Raw genomic sequence first — 20,666 nt, forward strand, 5'->3', positions numbered from 1 at the left:
GCCTGAGTCAGCCTGAGATGCTGGCCAGCACCAAGGCCTCTTGATTAGGTTATTAGGGCCAGACTAAGAGATCTACAGTTAGCAAACCTACATGACCTATTTCACTCCCCAAAGACTATGGCAAGCTGGTCAGGTTCCCTCATGCATGACGGGGAACCTGTTTCATGCAAAAAGGGACTGTCCAGTGATCACAATATAGTATGTGATCTACCACTGCATCTAATCTAGCGAAAGTCTGGCCGATCAGGTGAGTGTTTGCCTCCTACTGTCCTTCTGTGAATACTGGGTGGCCTTGGTGGAGGACATGGCGGGCATAGGTACAGTAAGGGCAAGAAGGGGTCTTGCCAGATACTGGACGTCTGAACAGCGCCCCCATTGGCAGAATGGCTAAATGCAATGGAAAGATCTGTCAAATTGGAGAAGCCCGTCTATAAGACCAGAGGTGGCCCTCTTCAGCATAAAAAGATTTGGGGGAAGTGGTGGGAATATTATGACAAATGCCAGTTGTGAGGTTTGGACTCTTGTGTTTTCTCTCTGTATAATGTGCAAACTTTAGTCTGCTATGTATCGCAATGTGCCTTTATTTTTTCTGTTCTTTGTTTACATAAACCATGAAACATGCTTTATTAAAAAAGCCGGTTAATGAGAAGCACGATTTTACATGTATATTGAAAATAATATAAAATGCCAAAAGCTCCTCTTTACCCATATCTTGCATGTAGAGAAAGAAAGCAATTGCTAATAAGTTAAGTCAAACGTCTTGTAAAATGAAATATAGAACCTATTGTGAATGCCACAACATTGTTAGATAAATATATTCAGATTAATCTGATAACGGCCCCTCTGAGAGGCCAGTCAATAAGACACAGTTGTGTATGCCACTAAGACCCTTTTTACATGAGCCTTTTTGGGGGTAATTGCTCCCTCTATTCTGCTTTGCTACCTTTCGTCAGAGATCCCCGACAGCTGCCAGAATCCCAGTCGCCGCCCTCTTTTTAACTTCTAGTCGCTAGACTGGCCATTCTTTGAGCTATGGTCTCCTCACTTGGCGGCATCTAGGCTGCTTCATCACTGTGTAGCCTTTACCTCTCTGACACTTTGCCACTGAAACGACCTGAAGTCTTGAAGTATATACCCACCCACCATTTTCTATAACTTGGACCTCACCTTTGTGTCAGACATAAACATGCTTGCAAAAGGACACTCCAGGATAGGAGGGAACTCACTGAGCCCAGTGAGAAACAGGTGCAAGTCTACAGGCTCTCTCCACATCTGTAACAAAAGCACTATGATCCAGCACACCATAGAAATTGTATATAATACGATATTATAAATTCAAACAACATTGATCCAATCAGCAGGTTTCGTTTCAAAATCCTTTATTCAATTTTCGTCTTTTAAAATCTGCGTAGCCAAAGCGTTTCGTCCTTACGGACTTCTTCAGGGCGAAAAATCCTACACGGGATATTTTACATTGAGAATACCACAAAAGGATACTTAATACGATCACAAATAAATTTGGTCCATAAAGGAGCAAACGAATTTTGACTTCAGTTTTGAGGGAACATATAAAGAAGACTTCTATGAAATAATTTTTCGCCCTGAAGAAGTCCGTAAGGACGAAACGCGTTGGCTACGCAGATTTTAAAAGAAGAAAATTGAATAAAGGATTTTGAAACGAAAGCTGCTGGATCAATGTTGTTTGAATTTATAATATCGTATTATATACAATTTCTATGGTGTGCTGGATCATAGTGCTTTTGTTCATGACTCCCTTGGAGATTTAGAGGTATTGAATCTCAGATCCTTAGCACCCTAAAAAAGTTAAAAACCTCTTGACCGAACTAAGTAATAGGTGCAGATAGAATTGCCTCATACCTCATTGTTGTGTGTCTGTTCTCTCCACATCTGTGTTCTGAATCCAAGACTATCTCTGTAATTCCAAGGATTCTTAGGATGGGTGGCCAATGCTTTTCTTTCTTGACACCCAAATACTAGATGCAACTTCCTCTTTCAATTCATAAATAGACTTTTCTTTATTGTTTTGCAAGTCATTAAAGACTTTCCTGTTCCTTGATTAGTAGTTTTTTGTTCCTTTCAGACAATTCTCTTGTTACACTTTGGGGCAAAGGCGTGCTGTAGCAAACAAATAATAAAGCAACCCCTCTAACTTCTTGCATAGTTCATTTGTGTTTACCTTCTCTGATCTTTCTTCACCATGAAACAATCGCATCCATGGACCTTTTATGGCAGAGGTTCTGAGGCCCGAGATGAGGCGCATGAACCCCACTCACATCCAGCAGCAGAGCGAAACCCCCAAAAGACGTGGTTGCACTTTGTATCCATTCTAGTCACCCGCTACCTTTCTGGGCCAGTCGCCGGCAATAATGCCAGTGCCAGAAATGCCACTCTTTATATCTTGTCTTTCTTGCAGCTTTTTCTCAGCTATGTCTATTTTTTCTTCCACAGTTTTTGAAGTTTCTGAACTTCCTTTGTTGTTTCCTCAATACTCATCCTCTTTGGTGTTCCTGGTCCTGCCTTTCAATTCACAGATTTCTCCGGTCTCCAATTTTAAAGCTCAACCTCTGTGCATGCTCGTTTCTCCTTTGTTTCTCTTCATGTCTCGGGTTTCTCATATTCCATATCACATGTCCCTATGCTGCCCTTCCCTACATTCTCTTATTTCATAAAGAGCTCTCTTTACAAAACATTCCTTATCCCTCAGGGCACTGTTCCATTCTTTTCACTGTCTCTAGTCTCTTCTTCAGACATTTCCAGTCTGTGCTGGAACTCCTATGTTTTCTGTAACATATTTATTCTACCTCAACTTTATTTTATTCTTCTCTCTACCCTCCTGATTTCTCTCAGGTCTTTCTCCAAGATCTCCAGTTTCTCAAGGTAATAATCCAGTACTCTAGCAACTCTTCCTTCTTTAGCAGTCCCTAATTTCCTTTCTGGTCTTAGTCCCTCTTGCTCTTCTTCCTGCAGCCTCCCATTCCTCCTCTGCACTCCGTTGATCCCTCTCACTCATCATCTGTCTATCTTCTTCTTTTACTTGCAGGACTCTTGTCTAATTTCTCATCCTTTACCTGCCATCTCCTCAGTGGTGGCCTCCAATCTCAGACCCTAATTGCTCAGCTGTCTCCACTCTCCCCTCTTCATCCTCAGCTCCCTTCAATGCATCTCTCTTCAGCTTTCCATAGTCTTCCCTCTCCTGGGTTGTCACTCAGCAATATTCAGTGTTAGCTGCCTCCACTCTTTCCTCTCCCACCTCCTGATGATAACAGTTGTTATTTCTTTTCTCCTCAGGCTCCCCATGGTGCAGCTCGGCTCTTCCAGGTACGTTGATCTATATGGATTTGTTTTAATCAAATCGTGAGGCATAATTTTTCAAGACAGCAGTTACACATGATGGATGTACATTAGGAGTATCTGATTATAAATAATCAACAAGTATTAGCAAAGCCAACAGGTCTGGCCTCATCACTGTGCTTTTCTCAAATTTAGAGTAACTATTTGAATGAAGTAAGGTAATTACTCAATCAATCAGGGGTTTGTAAAGCACAGCTACTCACCCATGAGAGTCTTAAGGTGTGCGGCAGCTTCTGTGCTTGGTCTGAGGTGACTCCAAGCCCCACAACTCACCTGACTCCCAGGAGGGAGGAGCCGCCATTGCGCTCTTTAGCACGGAAGTCATCCCGCAGCCCGGGACGCTGTTTTGTGTGCCGCTGCTCCTGTGCCTGAGGGGACTCCAAGCCCCACAACTCACCTGAGTCCCAGGACGGGAGGAGCCGCTATCGCGCTCTTTAGCGCGGAAGTCATCCCGCAGCCCGGGACGCTGTTTTGTGTGCCGCTGCTCCTGTGCCTGAGGGGACTCCAAGCCCCACAACTCACCTGACTCCCAGGAGGGAGGAGCCGCCATCGCGCTCTTTAGCGCGGAAGTCATCCCGCAGCCCGGGATGCTGTTTTGTGTGCCGCTGCTCCTGTGCCTGAGGGGACTCCAAGCCCCACAACTTACCTGACTCCCAGGAGGGAGGAGCCGCTATCGCGCTCTTTAGCACAGAAGTCATCCCGCAGCTCGGGACGCAGTTTTGTGTGCCGCTGCTCCTGTGCCTGAGGGGACTCCAAGCCCCACAACTCACCTGACTCCCAGGAGGGAGGAGCCGCTATCGCGCTCTTTAGCACAGAAGTAATCCTGCAGCCCGGGACGCTGTTTTGTGTGCCGCTGCTCCTGTGCCTGAGGGGACTCCAAGCTCCACAACTCACCTGACTCCCAGGAGGGAGGAGCCGCCATCGCGCTCTTTAGCACGAAAGTCATCCCGCAGCCCGGGACGCTGTTTTGTGTGCCGCTGCTCCTGTGCCTGAGGGGACTCCAAGCCCATAACTCACCTGACTCCCAGGAGGGTGGAGCCGCCATCGCGCTCTAAAATGCAGAAGTCATCCCACAGCACGGTACGTGCCCGGGCAAAGCACTGGCCAAGGCCGGGCCTGTCCTGCGCCCGTTAGCACCAGGAAGACTCAGGGGAGGGCCACCTCCCTTGGCTTTTGGCCCTCGCCTTCCAACATCAGCAGGGACCTTCTTGGGACCTCGAAATTCATTACATCTTAAAAATTGGGAGCTATAAGCATTATATAATATTCATTGTGTTCCTGTCTGCTACCTCGTCCTAGTCTTAAGATTAGTCACTAGGCTCCCCCTCTTTCTAGAGTTGTTGAACTAGCATCTTCTGTATAGGAGTTTGACTAAAGTTCTAACCATTGCTACTTAGATTGTTTGTCTGGTATTATTAGTTTGTTCTCTGGTTCGTACATATCAGTGCTGTCACCTACTGACCTACCTCAAGGGGGAAAATGAAGTCCACTGATAAAGAGGGGGGTGGGAAGAGTGAATGGCCTCGTAGGAAAGTTAGTAAAACCAGGACAATCCATAAAATGAGTGCCACTAGTTGCGTTCCTAATCGCATTGATGACCTTCTGGATGAATGCCATAATATTTTAGATCCGGCTTCGATTCCAGCTGCCTCAGACATTCAGCATTTCCCTAGTGCACTTAATCCTCTTTCTAGCCTAACCTCTAACCCAATTAAAAGGATTCCATCTATATTTTCTAAGCGCACTACACGTAGTGCAATGACAATGGTCGTGGAGCCAGGCAAATGTTCTGTCCTGAATCTGCGAAAGTTTTTAGTAAGGAAAGGGTATCCCCCTCGTCTGATGAACTATCAGATAAAAGCCCAAGTGACAGCACAATAGAAGTAGCTGAGATAACCTGAGGCAGAGGCCTATCAAAGGAGGGGGGAGGGATCCCCAGATCAATATCCATTAGTAGGGTTAGATACACATAGGGTAATCTCAGATCTGAGGGACGAAGTTACCTTACTTAAATCATTAATTGTAGCACTTACTAAACAGGTCAAGACACTGATAGATAATGAACGACCTAGAACTGATACCCACATCGAGCCATCGTGACTGGAAATGAGACAGGGTAAAATGCCAGGGACTAGTGTTGTCCCTAAGTCTTGAAATACCTCTGCATCTCTCATGCCTGTTATGTCCATACAAACGTGGAACCCAAGACAAGCAAACACAAAGTTCCGGAACCCAGGGGGATCAATCGATGCAAAGTCAGTTGAGTTAGAACGTCCTCATAGTCCATTGTATGATCAGGACCAATCCCTCCCTAAGAGTATTTTTCTGATCAACGTACCAAAAGCCTCACCGTCTTTGCAAAATACAAAGCCAGAACTCTTTGGTTAATAAAACAATCCATTGGATTAGAAAAATAAGAGGGTGTAGGCCTGTTATTACGGATGATACAGTTTGGGCCAAACAACTAAGCAATAACACCTTACCGACTGATTCTATTGAAGTACATCTGAAAGATGAGACCTTGGTACATAATCTTGTAGCATTGGAAGCAAGAACATGTTCACCTACTTCCACCAATATACAGATGAAGTACAATCCCCCTGCCATGTTCGAGTCTCAAGCGTACAGAAGGCACGACACCCAGTTGGGGATGGACTCACCATTGGCCCTTATCGATTGACAGGTGGGGCAGGTTTTCAAAACCCCTATGATTTTAAGCCATTCAGCCAAGGTAGTGACACCTTCCATCGAGTCCAACATATCTGGGGTTTTACATAGTGTCTTGTCATCTAAGTCCCAGCACTCAACTAAGGAGACGCCATATTTGGCACCGGCTAAGATGAATATATTACCATTATTAAGCTTAGATCTGAAAGCATGCTCTACTCTAGCCCAAGTGTGCAATGTATTGGAGGATCCCCAACCAGCCCGCATCTGTCCAGTAGAATCCACATCTAAACTCCACATACTGTCATGGAATATGGCAGGTTTAAGATCTAGGGTGGAACTCCCCCACTGGATTCAGTATATAGAGGATTTTGATATCTGCATCCTTCAAGAAACGTGGTCCACTGTACCGGTCTTTATCCCCGGCTATGTTACGATAAGCTGTCCAGTGATGGAAATCAGACCGGGGCGGCCAGTAGGGGGGCTGTTGATCTGGATTAAGATCGATCTGCAATGCTCCATTGGGGAGATCAAGACTAACAGCCCTGATATTCTTGCGATCACTTTGAGGGCCAGGAACGGCAAGGGGTTGGAAATTTATAATGTCTATGCCCGTGGTGCCAAAGCGGGCTCCAGATCATCAACCATACAAGCTCTGGAATAGAGTCCCTATCTCCAATACCACTAGCAGGAAATTTCAACCCTACGTATGAACAGATGGTCATGGAAGATCTTATGGACAGTAATAAAATAGACGAGCTGTGGCATGTTCCTCCACTCGATCTGCAACCCATCAAAAAATGGACCCAATCTGCTTTACAGCTTCAAGCACTTACTCTCGAGTACGGTCTTAGGGTTGCCAATGGTTGTACCCCATCCGATAAGAAGGGGGATAGCACGTTCAACAGAACTGGCAATGTGAGTCGCATTGATTATGTGCTACTAGATCTGAGACTATGGCCTGATGTGTTGGACATGATAGTTGGGCAAACCACTGACATTGCCATAACCCCCTTGATCTTACCATGAACAGCATTTGGACCAGGAACTCCAGCTGCACAGATGCAAAGCTAGCGACTAAGGAGATTTGTACTGCAAACAACAAAAGGCGTCTTAAGTGGGCGCGTGTTGCTATTGATGACCATAAGCTAGAAGCTATAAATCAAGCACTCTTGACCAGTACCAACAAACTCAGTGATTTATTATTGAAGCAGGACGAGCTTGCAGCAATAACAACCAACCATATGTTCTTGTTTACTGAGATAGCTTCTTATTTCACCCTCGCATTGTCTCGTCACAAAAAGCCATCAGACAACTCTCATTTCTCTTGGTTCACCCTGAAGTGTAAGAAGCTGCGGCTTGAGCTAGCAGTCGCGATAAGAGCAAACCTAGTCGACATGATACGACTGGCCAGGAAGCATTACAATTTAGCGCAGGCCGAGGCAAAAAAGGAGTGGCGGGAGACCCGTTGGCTCCAAATTTGAGATGCCTGCCAAAGGAAGGACTCCGAGTGGTTTTGGCTGTTAGTCACGAGGGGTGATGCCACCGTCAAGTAACATCTCTGAAGCTGCCTGGTATGATAATTTCTCAGCAGTCTACACAGGATCGGAAGTATTAGACTCGGGAGGCCCATCCATGGGTTATAGAAGCAACTAACTATGTACCAATCTTTTTTCCTCAGCGGAGATAATGCTAAGTATTTGCTCCATTGTCAAAAATAAAGGGTCTGACCCTGACGGCATACCTGGAGATGTCTTTTTGAGCGACATACCAAACTGGACCAACTACATCCAGATATTAGCAAATGGAATTGCTGAAGGGGCTCCGATACCTCCGTCATGGAAGGGAGCCGAAGTCATCCCAGTATTCAAGAAGGGGGATCGTTTGCTACCCTCCAACTATAGGCCAATCAGCCTAATCCATACCGTACAGAAGGTTTTATCCCTCGCTCTACTTAATAAAATCACTGACTGGATGAAGAAAAACAACATATTATCCCCCTTCCAAGTGGGGTTTAGGAAGAAAGTGAGCACTGTGGATCAAGTTTTCTGTTTTACCTTGCTGGCCTGGAAGACAGTGCTATTAGAACAGGGTAGTCTCTACACTGCCTTTATTGATTTAAAGTCAGCTTTTGATCTTATACCTAGGCCTAAACTATGGCAGGTTTTACGTGACCAGGGGCTCCCACACAACATCTTGACTCTCCTTATTTGGCTACACAAGGAAAACTACACAAGGGTGCGATGGGGGGACCAAGGGCAGCTGTCAGATCCAATAAAATTTGCTAGAGGGGTACGTCAGGGCTGCGTCCTGGCGCCCACACTCTTCTTGTTGTTCATAAATGGAGTGGTGAAGTACCTAGCAGAGGCCCACGCTGATTCCCCCAAAATGGGGGAGCAAAAATCACAAATTTACTGTTCGTGGACAGCACCCTGCTGGTATAAAAACAAACAGTTGTTTACACCTGCTTCTTGACCATTTTATGTCCTTCTGTAGATCTAGAGGCTTGGAGATCAACACTTCAAAAACCAAGCTCATGTTGCTAAATCCACACAAATCATTCAAGGGCAAACTATTGTTGGGGGGGACACTTTCGATTACTTGGGCGTAACGCTTGCGGAGAAAATGTCCTGGAAACACCATATCTTGAAACGATCCCTCCAGCAGAGGAAAACCACAGGGGCATTATTAAAGGAACACAGGGCTTTGCAAACTAGGCCCATAGTACCATTGCTCCAAATCTATGAACAGAAAGTGGTAAGCTCCGCTCTTTACGGAGCTGAACTTTAGGAGTTCGACAACCTAGAGGGCCTTTTGCGCAATGAAAATACATTTCTGAGGTCCCTCTGCTCTCTTCCACAGACTACTCCACTCCTCCCCCTAAGGCTCGACATGGGAAGGCCCTCAATAGTGGAAAAAGCTGGATTACGCCCCCTCCTTTATTGGCTACATCTGAAAAAAACACCTGAGCTTAGCCACTATGTGGCTGCCCTTGAAGAAGTCTGTTTCCTAGACGATTTCAAAAAAGTTGGGTGGTTTAGTAAAATTCAGCAGTCCCTCTCTGCATTTTTCCTGGGGAATCTGTGGGCTGAGTCTGACATTAGTTTGTTACCCAGTAGAGAATGCATTAAGACCTGCTACTCGAATTGGGTAGATCATAAAAATGTGTCATTAACAGGGGGCCACCTTACAACAGAAATTCTAGAATTTAAGCTACTTAGTTTGTATGAGCAGTATATGGAGGTTATCACCACACCCAGCGATAGGAAGCTATACATACAGTTCAGATTTGGTACTCTCCCTCATTTACTGCAGCTTGGCAGCGTGGGTCTGATGATGCATCACGCTGATGTCCCCATTGCTCAGGGGCTCTCGAGACTATAAACCATGTTTTCTTTGCATGCCCACTGTATAACCTCCAGAGGCTTAAGTGGTTAGCCCCCGTTTGCAGGCAGATGGGTACTCAATGTCATCAAGAGGTGCTACGTATCCCAAAAACAGACTCCAGGCCATTACTATCATGTGCAATAGCCAAATCTCTGGGGAAAATGTGGCTTATCAGGGGGCGCTAGAGGGCGCACAAGCAGAATGGCCGCACTGATGTGAGGCTCCTGCTGCCTGGAAGAATAATCCTGCATTTATCCTCATTAATCTACTGATTCTCCGGCGAAAACCACGTTGGGCGGCGGCTGGCACCGGAGTGGCGCCTCGGTGGAAGTCTGAAGCCTGTGTGACCAGTTGCGGGGAAGATAGCAACGTCCGGATGCGGAGCGGGCGCTGGGCTGCGAGCAGGCGGAGCGAGGTATCGGGCGTGTGAAGTACGCCAGCTCGGGGCGCACCACGATGCTTGCGGGCCCAGGCGGCGGTCTGCGACTGAGGTGCCCTGGCGGAGGAGTTGCTGCGGGACGCGGAGGGCATGGAGACGGCACAGGGCGTTGATCGAGGTACGGCCCCCCCCCCACACCCCTCCGCAGGTGAGAGCGGGTCTTCCGGGTGCAACGACCCAGTGTGGCGGAGGACTCCGGGTGCGCGACGTACGCTTCTATGGCTGCCTGCTGACCATTGCGGGACACGGGGGAGGGGTGCTTAGCCGCCGGGGCGACTTGGGGGCCGAGTGAAGGTGCCGCCCTCCCCCCCCCCTCCGTGCCCGAGGACGAGATATGACGGAGTCCTTACCTGCGCATCGTGGTGCCGTTCTGGAGGCTGGGGCTTGCCAGATGTAGTGCCCCGGAGGAACCCACCGCTCAGATCAGCCATCAGCGGACGAGCCGGCCGGAGGCCTCCAGTAGTGGCGTGACATGGGGGTCTTGTAGGGAAGAGGCCTGATACAACATCACGCTGCGAGGGCCCTGCGGTGAGAGTGAACGCTTCCACTTGCGGTGCGGCAAGTGATAATACATAAGTGTTTTGGTAGCGCGCGTTGCGTTCTGTGACCCCAACACTGCGCAACTTTATGGAGGTGACGCTCCTGTGGCTGGGTGTCTGCCTGGGACGTGGGGGCCCCGGAGGTGCTGGCCTCCTTTCGCCTGCTGGTGGATGCTGCTGATTGCTGCCGGTCCCGCTGCCCCTTGTATGGTGGGGCTCAGTTGCTGCCGTGGGAAGACCATAGCTGGCGCGCGTTCCTCGGGGGACGGCGGTGGTGGCTGCCTCCCTCCCTGCCTGCACTTCTGGCCTGCGGATACTGGCTTGGAGCCTACTAGTAGCTGTTGGCTCCTGCTGTGGATGCGCTGTGCTCCATCTGGAGTCACTGACCCCCTCTCCGCCTGCGCGGAACCAGTAACCCGCCTTCTTGTCTGCTGCTGCGGCCCCACGTTTTCAGCCCACGATGGGTAAACAAGACAGCCGACAGCCTAAACTGTCGTTCGAGGTCCCAGCGACAAAGAAGGGTCCGCGGAGTGCCCAGGAAGCGGGAAGATCTAATGACTCGCCAGAAGATGGTGCAAGTGCTGACCCCCCGACAGCGGACTTGCGACAGCTAATGCAGGAAATGAGGCAGGGTTTTGCTACTATAGTAGATAAAGTAGATCGGTTGTCGTCAAGAGTGGACGCATTCGCGCAGAAAATGGACCTGCATGAGGAACGTATCACTGAAGCGGAAAGGAGGATATCTGATAACGAGGACACCTCTGTTTCGCATGCTGCGCAGCTCACGAGGATGGATAATGTATTAAGGGTCATAGCTGCAAAGAATGAGGTGTTGGAAGCCCGCAGCCGGCGGAACAACATACGCGTGGTAGGTGTGCCAGAGTCCACCAATACAGGGCGCATGGAAGACTACGTAGAAAAGATACTCCTTGCTTCAGTTGGAGTTGAAGCGCTTTCTAAGCAGTTCATCGCCGAGAGAGCACACCGCTCCCTTGGACCGCGGCCCAAACCTGGCGCTCCACCACGGCCCATAATTGCCCGGCTTTTAAACTATCGCGATCGGGATGCTGCGCTGCGTGCCGCGCGCACGAATCAGACGCTTTCATGTGATGGGGTCAACTTCACTCTCTACCCAGACTTTACACCTATTGTGCAGGAGCAGAGGCGAAAATTTCTCGAGGTCAAAAAGAAACTGCGGACCCTGCAAATTGATTACGCATTATTATACCCGGCAAAGCTGAGAGTCACTCACCAAGCGAAGCACCATTTCTTTACCAATCCGCAACAAGTGGAAGATTTTCTGAAGACTCTTAAAACTATGCGAAATGTGAGACACGAAAGTGATGCAGACGACCCTGCGGATAATCGCTAGTCGGGGAGCCACAACTCTTTGTCAGTTGCCCGCCGCACTGGTGGCCTGTGGCAGTGTTGGCGACACGACGGCACACCTGATGGATACGCAGCTGTGACGGCGTTTCAGTGTACGAGACTGCAATGGCCGGATCTAGGACAGTGGTCGGTAACGTATTCCAGGCACCACCCCCCCCCCCGTTTCTCTTCCCCGCTGTTGGGAGGGGGCTGGATGTGGGGAGTGGCTACGGGTGCCCTCTTGATGTATCTCATGGGGTGTACCCCACTAAACGCAATGACTCGGTTGCTCATGTTGAGCTGTTTGAGGGGGTTTTTGGGTGGGGGGTGGGGTGGGGATTCTGGCAAGTTGGGGAAGCTTCAGTGGGTTGGGGGTGGGTTCGAGATCTTTAGGATGCTTCATGTCCCCTCCAATATTTTTGAAGTCTTTGAAATAACTGCGCCTAGATTGGCAATAAGGATCTGTCATGTAAATGTTTTGCAGATTATATTTGTAAGTCAGTACTTGAGGTATTTTAGGAGAAGATGGGCCCTAGATGTGTCTCGGGTTATTGCAAGACCTGTATTACGCTGGGACTTTATCATGGAGTGGTTGGGCGGGACCCGTTGTACTGTGTTCTGTTTGATTGCTTTGTTTTCAAGGAATGATGGGTGTACTATGGAGACGGATACAGGTTGCTCTGTAGGGGTCTCGTGGGTCAGGGATAGGGGGATGGGGATGTTTTACAATGTTATCTTTTTGTTTGACACCATTTTGTTCACAGCATTACTATATTGGGATTTTACGTGTCTGTATGCTGGGGAAATGCAGGGAGAGCACCTCCCATTACATGGGATGCATGCCCACACTCACGAACGATCGAGCAGCGCTACATGCAGAGCAGAGGGACGAGGGGTACACTGTTGCATCAGGCTACAAGTGATGCAGTGCTCCCGCACGTACACATCGATTAACGAGTTGCGGAGTGACATGCTGGTGCAACGTGATTCCTTTCGCTGCACACATGGTTAGAGCAGAAACTGATTTAAATATATTAACTTGGAACGTAAGAGTCTTGGGGGACCCCAGGAAAAAACGGCAGATACGCTCTTATCTGGATCGTCATGCTATCCACGTAGCCTTCCTTCAGGAGACGCACTTTCACACTTTTGCCTGTCAGTGGGGGACATGCGCATTGTTTTCCTCCTACTCCTCATACTCTAGGGGAACGGCGATCTTGGTAAAAAAGGGAACACCCTTCGTTATGGAGGGCACGAAAAGTGATGCTCAGGGGAGGTACTGCCTGCTGTGGGGTAGGTTGGGGGGCGTGGCGGTTTCCCGGGTCTGCTGCTATGGCCCCAACATAGATGATCCGCAATATTTTGCAGACCTCAATGCGACCATCATAGGCATAGGCCCGAGGCGACTCATCTGGGGAGGGGACTGTAATACCACACTAGATCCACTGAAGGACAGATCTCATCCGGCCCCACATCAGTATACCAAAGCGCGTACAATGTTATCTGAAATACTAGCTGAGCACAACATGATTGACACATGGAGATGCCTCCATCCTGATAAGCGGGAAGGCACGCATTACACGGCGCAGGCAAGATCCTGCGCCTGGTTGGATTATGTCTTCATTTCTCCTCCCTTCTATACGGCACTGACTGGAGCGCAGCATCTACCGAGAACGTTCTCGGATCATTCGCCAGTTCGCGTCACGCTGCGAGCTGCTGACCTTGGCCCCCCCTTGACTGCCTGGCGTCTGCAGCCGCGGATGCTGCTCGATGCTGTGTTTCAAGAGGAACTGCGGGAAGAGTGTCTAGAATTTTTTAAGCGTAACAAGGACTCTGTGCGGGATGTGGAAACTATATGGGATGCATTTAAAGTGACTCTAAGGGGCATCTGCATCGCCAAAGGCTCCGGTGTACTGAAAAGTATACTGACGCGCTTGCAAGCCCTGGAAACAGATCTTAAGTCATTGGAGACGTCTCTGGCTGACGGACCTGATGATTCTACACTAGCACATATACGCGAAAAGCTGTCAGAATATACAAGCGAGGCCACTAGAGAGACGAACTTTCGAGGTAAACATTGGGTTGCCCGACGCTATAGGGAGGGAGAGCGTCCGGGGAAAGCTCTGGCAGCGACGATACGATTGACGCGACCTCCTACCGCCATTTTCGAACTTGCGGGTATGGAGGGGGAAGTCTACAGAGACACCACGCATATCCTTAATGCGTTTGTGGAACATTATCATCAGCTGTACACGTCGACTAGATTAGGGGACTTGCACTTACAGGAATACCTGGAGGATGTGTCCCTAGGGTGGCTTAGTGACGCTCAAAGGGAATTTCTGAGCACCCCTTTTACATTGGACGAGGTGCGAGAGGCTATCATGCACATGCGATCGGGCAGGGCTACAGGCCTAGACGGGATACCAATAGAATTCTATGAAACTTACATAGATTTTATGGCACCTGTCTTGCACGAGGTGTACGAAGACGCCCTGGAGACGGGCCATTTACCCCCGTCTATGCGCATGGCCCTCATTACGTCCTTACTTAAACCCGGGAAACCTGCGGATAAATGTGACTCCTACAGACCCCTCTCATTGCTCAATTGTGATGTGAAAATTCTTGCGAAATTACTTGCTACTCGTATCAACCTGCTTCTCCCCAACCTGATCTTACCTGACCAGGCAGGGTTTGTGCCAGGCAGGTCAACTTCCCATAACCTGCGCACTTTCTTCTCGATCCTCAATTCGGTACACGAGGACCTGCCTATGGCTGCCGTCTTCTTGGATGCCTCGAAAGCTTTTGATTCCCTGGAGTGGGATTATGTCTTTAAAATATTGGAGCGTATGGGGTTTCCCCTCATCTTCATCTCATGGATTAGACTTTTGTATACGTCTCCTAGGGCCACGGTGCTGATCAATGGCACTCTTTCCGCGGCATTCCCCATCTCCAGAGGTACTCGACAAGGCTGTCCCTTGTCGTCTCTTCTATTCACTATAGCCATGGAGCCGCTTGCAGCAAAGCTGCGGCAACATCATAAAGAAACGGCATTGCGATGCTTTCAAAGGCAGATTTTAATCTCTATGTATGCGGACGATATTACTCTGTATATACGAGACCCCAGCAGTAATCTCAACCCGATTCTTAGAGAATTCATCCGCTTTGGCAGGCTCTCGGGGATTCAGATTAATTGGAACAAATCGCGGATCTTCCCTCTTACGGCAGCTACTGAGCGTTTCGTGCTGGACTACCCCCTCGCCTGGAGCGAGGGAGACTTTAAATACCTAGGTATCCACATAGAAAAAGGCAAAGATGAATTAATGCGAGCCAATTATGGAACGACGATGACTCGTATCTCTGCTTTCATTACCAGATGGATAACGCTCCCCCTTTCGATGGCGGGAAGAGCCTCATTGATTAAAATGGTAATATTGCCTCAATTGCTGTATTTGTTTCTGAATATCCCCTTTTATCCGGGTAGTTTTTTCTTCCGGCACCTCCGTTCAGAGCTCATCAGACTGGTTTGGGGTGGGAGGTCACCTCGACTCAAATGGGAGGTCCTCACTAGGCCCTACATTCAGGGCGGGTTTGGCGTCCCTGATTTTGAGCTACACTTCCAAGCAGCACAGGCCCACTACGCTTATATCTGGATACGCCAACCAAGATATATGCCTCAACTGGCTGCTGAACATTGGCTTGCACACCCGGTCCCAATAGAGGGCGCCTTGTATATCCCACTGCAGGGGAAGGATGTAATGCCCACGACAGTGACGAGTACAGTGACGGCGTGGAATCGAATCAACGCCAAGTTGAAGTCTGCCATGATGTATGCGCCGCCTCTACCCCTTGTCTATCATCCAAGCATGCCCCTGTTGCAGGAGGGGGGATTTCGGAAATGGTCTAGCTCTCTGAACGTTACGACATGGGGAGACCTGTACCACAATGGTACGTTCGGCACTATGGAGCATCTATGTGGCGCTATCCAACCTTCTCCCCTGGAGGTTTTTTTATACCTCAGGCTCCGGCAGGGGATTAGGGCATTAACGCCTGACTTCCCGAATGAGCCCCCAGCTGTAGCTCCCTTACAGCGTATCCTTACGGACGAGGCCCCTGCAAAGCTAGTCTCCAAGATCTATAGGTCGGTACACACACTTGTAGTTGCCCCGCCACTGGCGGCCAGGGTGCACTGGGACCAGGAACTACAGGTTCCCTTGACAGACAAGCAGTGGGAGTTCTGCCTGCTGCAGACGGAACGTATCTCCTCAAGTAGTAGACTCAGAATAATACACTACAAATACATCCACAGAGTATACTACACCCCGGCTCGGCTCTGTCGATACCGCCTCCGTGACGATGACAGATGCGATAGGTGTCGCGCCCCTATGGCGGATTTTCTTCATCTGGCATGGGCGTGTGAGGCAGTGAGCCGCTATTGGAGCCAGATCTTTGAGGCACTCTCCTTAATGATTAATTCAGAGATTGTACCCTCACCTGTCCTTGCCCTCCTAGGGTACGTAGAGCCTATACAAGCTGCGTGCCGTAAGTTCGTGGCACTCGCCTTCCTGCTTGCTAAACGGCAAGTTGCATGTAGATGGGGCAGGGGAAGGGCTCGAAAGTTTAAGGATTGGTTACGTGATCTTATTTATTGTCAGGAACAACTAAATACATATTCTGAACTCTTACCACCTACATCGAGGCCTGCAGATATATGGGCTCCGTTACACTGCTACTTATTAAGGGAGGAGAATGCTGGTGCGGTTGGGTCACCTACATAATCACATGCTGTATAAGTTCCCAAGTGCTGACAACCAAATGGGGGAGGGTACCCCCCACCCCCCTTTTTTTTTTTTTTTTTTTTTTGCAATGAGGTGCTCCAGACACTTCATACCATCGGACTGCATCCCTGTCCTCCTTGTGCTGCATGGTATGGGGGGCTCTGACAGGGGAAGGTTATGTACAGAGGGCCTTGTGAATATCAAGAGATGACTGTACAAGCTTGCTCCATGGATTGGGTCCGCATTGTCAATGCCTGCTTGCGTTTATTTCCTATCTGCTTTGTATTGTTCTTGGATATGGTGTGTGCCCAATGTCCTACATGTACGAGATGCTGTGTGTTCACGTGCAAAATAGTTAAAATAAAGTTTAAAAAAAAAAAAAAAGAAAATGTGGCTTATCAGGAAACTCAGATCGAAGAATGGTTAAACCATTCATTATAGTTCTTTAACTATATCTGGCCCCACTAGTTTACATGCCCAGTTAGGGCACGATATACAAATAGCACCAGTACCAGTTAATACGATATCATGATTGTGTACTCGAACTACATGTATATGAACTTTCATGGGCTTTTAGTATTAGGGAAATGTTACGTTTTTTGTATCTATTCATTATGCACTATCCACTTGACCATTTGCTTCTCCTCTATTGGGGTTAAACATTGCAATTGGTGTCCGCACCAGTTATTTAACAAATATGCATAATGGTACCCTTGCACTACACACACTAGCACTGTCTTCCGTATCCACCTCTCTCTGAAGGGTTACGCTTGAGAGTATTTTTTTGGAGTTCACTTTTGCAAAGCTTTTATTCTATTTTGATGAAGATTCTTTTTATTAGGATATTTGTAAGATTAGCTGATTTTATTTTAAGGAGCTATTTAACCATAATGTAGAAACTGTGCTCAAGAAGTTATTATCCCCACCGTTTTAAAAATGTTTATAGATAGAATATGCCTTTTTTATCCCATTTTAATGTAATATTTAGTATGGGTTCCATTGAGTGTGCGACGCTCACTTTGATAAGTTTACACCACCTTCTCCTTTAATCCATCTTTTCTAATTTATTTAAAAAAAAATCTTGTGTGATGACGCTATCCTGTTCACTGTCAGCTGTGTACAGAAATATCATTGGACATTTTATGTGTTTTGGCGAACACACTACATTGTATCTTTTGCACTTTGATGGTCAAATTGACCAAATAATGTTTCTTGAATGAGTCTCAAGGTGCTGGAGGGGGCGGGGGTGGCTCCGTTGTGTGCTGGGATCATCCGAAGAGCCAGGTCTTGAGGTCCTTTCTGAACTGGGGCAGTGTGAGGGTTTGCCGTAGGTGGAGGGGAAGGTCATTCCAGGCCTTGGCTGCAGGGTAGGAGAAGGACTTTCCTCCTGTTCTAGTCTTGTAGATACATGGGATGGTGGCCAGAGAGTGGTCCGCTGATCGGAGGTGTCTCTTGAGTGCGTGGAAGGAGAGGCAGTCTTTCAGGTAGGCTAGTCGGATGTTGTGGAGGGCCTTGTAAGCTTGAGTGAGGAGCTTGAAGGATATTCTTCTTTCGATGGGGAGCCAGTGGAGATTGAGAAGGTGTTGGGTGATGTGGTGGTGGTGGTGGATGTCTAGGATCAGCCTGGCCATGGCATTTTGGATGGGCTGGAGCTTGAGGAGTAGTTTCTTGTTGATTCCGGCGTAGAGAGGGTTGCCGTAGTCCAGCCTACTACTGCTGAGGGCGTGCGTGACCGCTTTTCAGTATTCGGGTGGGATCCAGCTGAACGTTTTTCAGGGTATGCGGAGGGTGTTGATGCAGTCCGAGGATATGGCATTGATCTGGCGGTTCATCATGAATGATGAGTCTAGTATGATGCTGAGGTTTTGTGTGTGGTCCGTCGGGCACGGGGAGTTTCCGAGAGTGAGGCCCACCAGTTGTCATCCCAGGCAGATGGGGTGGAGCCAAGGATGAGGACTTCTGTTTTCTCGGAGTTGAGTTGTCTTCAGGCAGTTCTTCTTCATCCAGTTGGCGACGGCTTTCATTCCTTCTTGGAAATGTGCCTGGTGATGTTGGGTTCTTTGGTGAGGGAGAAGATGAGCTGGATGACGTGGGCATATGAGACGATGTTGAGCCGTGGTCTCTGACGATGGCTGCGAGGGGAGCCATGTAGATGTTGAAGAGGATGGGGCTGAGGGAGAATACCTGGGGAACTCCACATTTTATCTCTGTTCGTTCTGAGAGGAAGAGCAAGAATCTGACTCACTGAGTTCTGCCTGTGAAAAATTAGCATATCCACTCAAGGGCCTTTCTGCGGGTGCCGGCGTTGTGTAGTCTGGTGGCCAGTGTGCGGTGGGAGATGGTGTTGAAGGCTGCTGAGAGGTCCATGAGGATGAGGGCTGTCGTTTGGCCCTAGTCGAGGAGGGAAAGGAAGTTATTGTTGGTGGTGAGTAGGGCGGTCTTGGTGCTGTGGTTGCTGCTGAATCTGGATTGGGAGGTGTCTAGGACATTGTTGGATACAATGAAGTATGATAGCTGGGTGTTGACAGCCTTTTTGATTACTTTGGCTGCGAATGGAAGCAGGGAGATGGGCCTGAGGTTCTTGAGATTCGTCAGGTCTGCAGAGGGTTTCTTCAGGAGGGGTTGACTTTGGCGTGTTTCCAGTCATCGGTGAATGTGGTGGTGTTAAGGGAGCAGTTGATCGTCTGGCGTAGTTCGGGTGCAGTGGCTGTAGGGAAGATAAGGGATGGGCAGAGGTCTGAGGGTGTTCTAGAGTTTCTTTATGGTCTTCATGGCCTTTGAGGTAACTTCTGTTGTGAGCGGGGTCCAGGTGAGCAGGGTCTGTTGGGTTGTGTCGCTGGGGGTGAGAGCTGAGGTGGTACAGAGGTCTTGGTTGTTAAAGTTGTCATAGATCATTTTACTCTTGAGATAAAAAAAGGTGCTGAGTCGGTTGCAGAGGTCTTGGGAGGGTGGGGCATCTGTTGGTTCGCTCCTGGGTTTAGCAAATTCCTTCTTGATGAAGAAAAGTTCCTTGGAGTTGTGGACGCTGGTGAAATTCTGTCTTGGAAGAAGTTCTTTTTTGTGGACTTGATGAGGTGGTGATGTGCTGTGGTAGCTGCTCTGTAGGTGGTGACTGTTTCTGGGGTTTTGTTGTTCCTCCATTTCTTTTTGAGTCGTTGGTAGGAGTGCTTGGATTCTTGGAGTGCAGGGGTGAACCAGCTTGCTTTCTTGGTGTGTCGACCTGTGGCTTTCTTGAGTGGGTGACGGCATCGGCACAGTTCGTGATCCAGCGGTGGAGGTTGCCTACTGTGATGTTGGAGTCTGGCATTGTCGGTGGTGGGGTGCTGGTGAGGGTGGAGTTGAGCTGGTCTTTGGTGACTTTGTTCCAGCTTCTATGATGGCGCAGTGGGTGTGCTTGTGTACGGTGGGTTTTCTGAAGGAGAAGTGGATGCAGTGGTGGTCTGTCCAGAGGAGTTCCGTAGTGTGGCTGTAGGAGATGCTGTTTCCTTCTGCGAAGACGGGGTTAAGTGTGAGTCCTGCTGTGTGCATGTGAGCAGTGACAAGTTGCTTCAGTCCTATGTTGGCAAGGTTCACTAGGAGGGCGGTGGTGTTGGGGTCGTCGTGGTTGTCCAGGTGAAGATTTAGGTCTCCAAGTAAGATGTCGTCTGTGGAGGCAAGAGTGTGGGGTGCAATGAGCTCAGCAATGTTGTCAGTGAAAAGAGCACGGGGTCCAGGAAGCCTGTAGATGAGGGTTCCGCTGAATGTGGAGATGTTCCATGAGGGTCGTAGTGCCGTCCAGGCCGGTGGGTGTCATGAGGATGGTGCTTTTGTGGACGATGGTGATGCCTCCTCCAGGGTGGGTAGAGTGGTCTTTTTGCATGATCTTGTATAACTCAGGAATAGCGGTGGCGATGTCGGGCACGGAGTTGGAATTGGTCAAGGTTTCTGCGAGGAAGGCAATGTCGAGTGCATGGGTGTTGAGGAGGGCCCAGATTTTTATGGCCTGCCTGTGTAGGGAGCGCACGCAGTTTAGTGGTTTGTGAGCGATGATGTCCGGTAGGCTGGGGGCTGCTGCTGGGGTCCAGAGGTGGATGAAGGTGCAGCAGCAGTGTGACAGGAGATTGGGCCTTGGGTGTCGCT

The 20,666-nt window shown here is 48.8% G+C and overlaps 1 protein-coding gene across 2 annotated transcripts in view; it reads left to right on the top strand.

Annotated features, from left to right (window-relative positions):
- The window catches only part of LOC146839641 (uncharacterized), a 712,826-nt gene that overhangs the window by 166,456 nt on the left and 525,704 nt on the right, over nucleotides 1-20,666 (top strand). For both annotated transcript variants that reach the window (XM_085650377.1, XM_085650376.1), the window contains exon 2: nucleotides 3,310-3,339. In XM_085650377.1, coding sequence (XP_085506503.1) covers nucleotides 3,310-3,339 — 30 coding nt within the window. The remainder of the gene's footprint in view (nucleotides 1-3,309; nucleotides 3,340-20,666) is intronic.

Source organism: Triturus cristatus, chromosome 4_1, assembly GCF_964204655.1.
Source record: "Triturus cristatus chromosome 4_1, aTriCri1.1, whole genome shotgun sequence".
In the NCBI taxonomy this organism is placed as follows: Eukaryota; Metazoa; Chordata; class Amphibia; order Caudata; family Salamandridae; genus Triturus; species Triturus cristatus.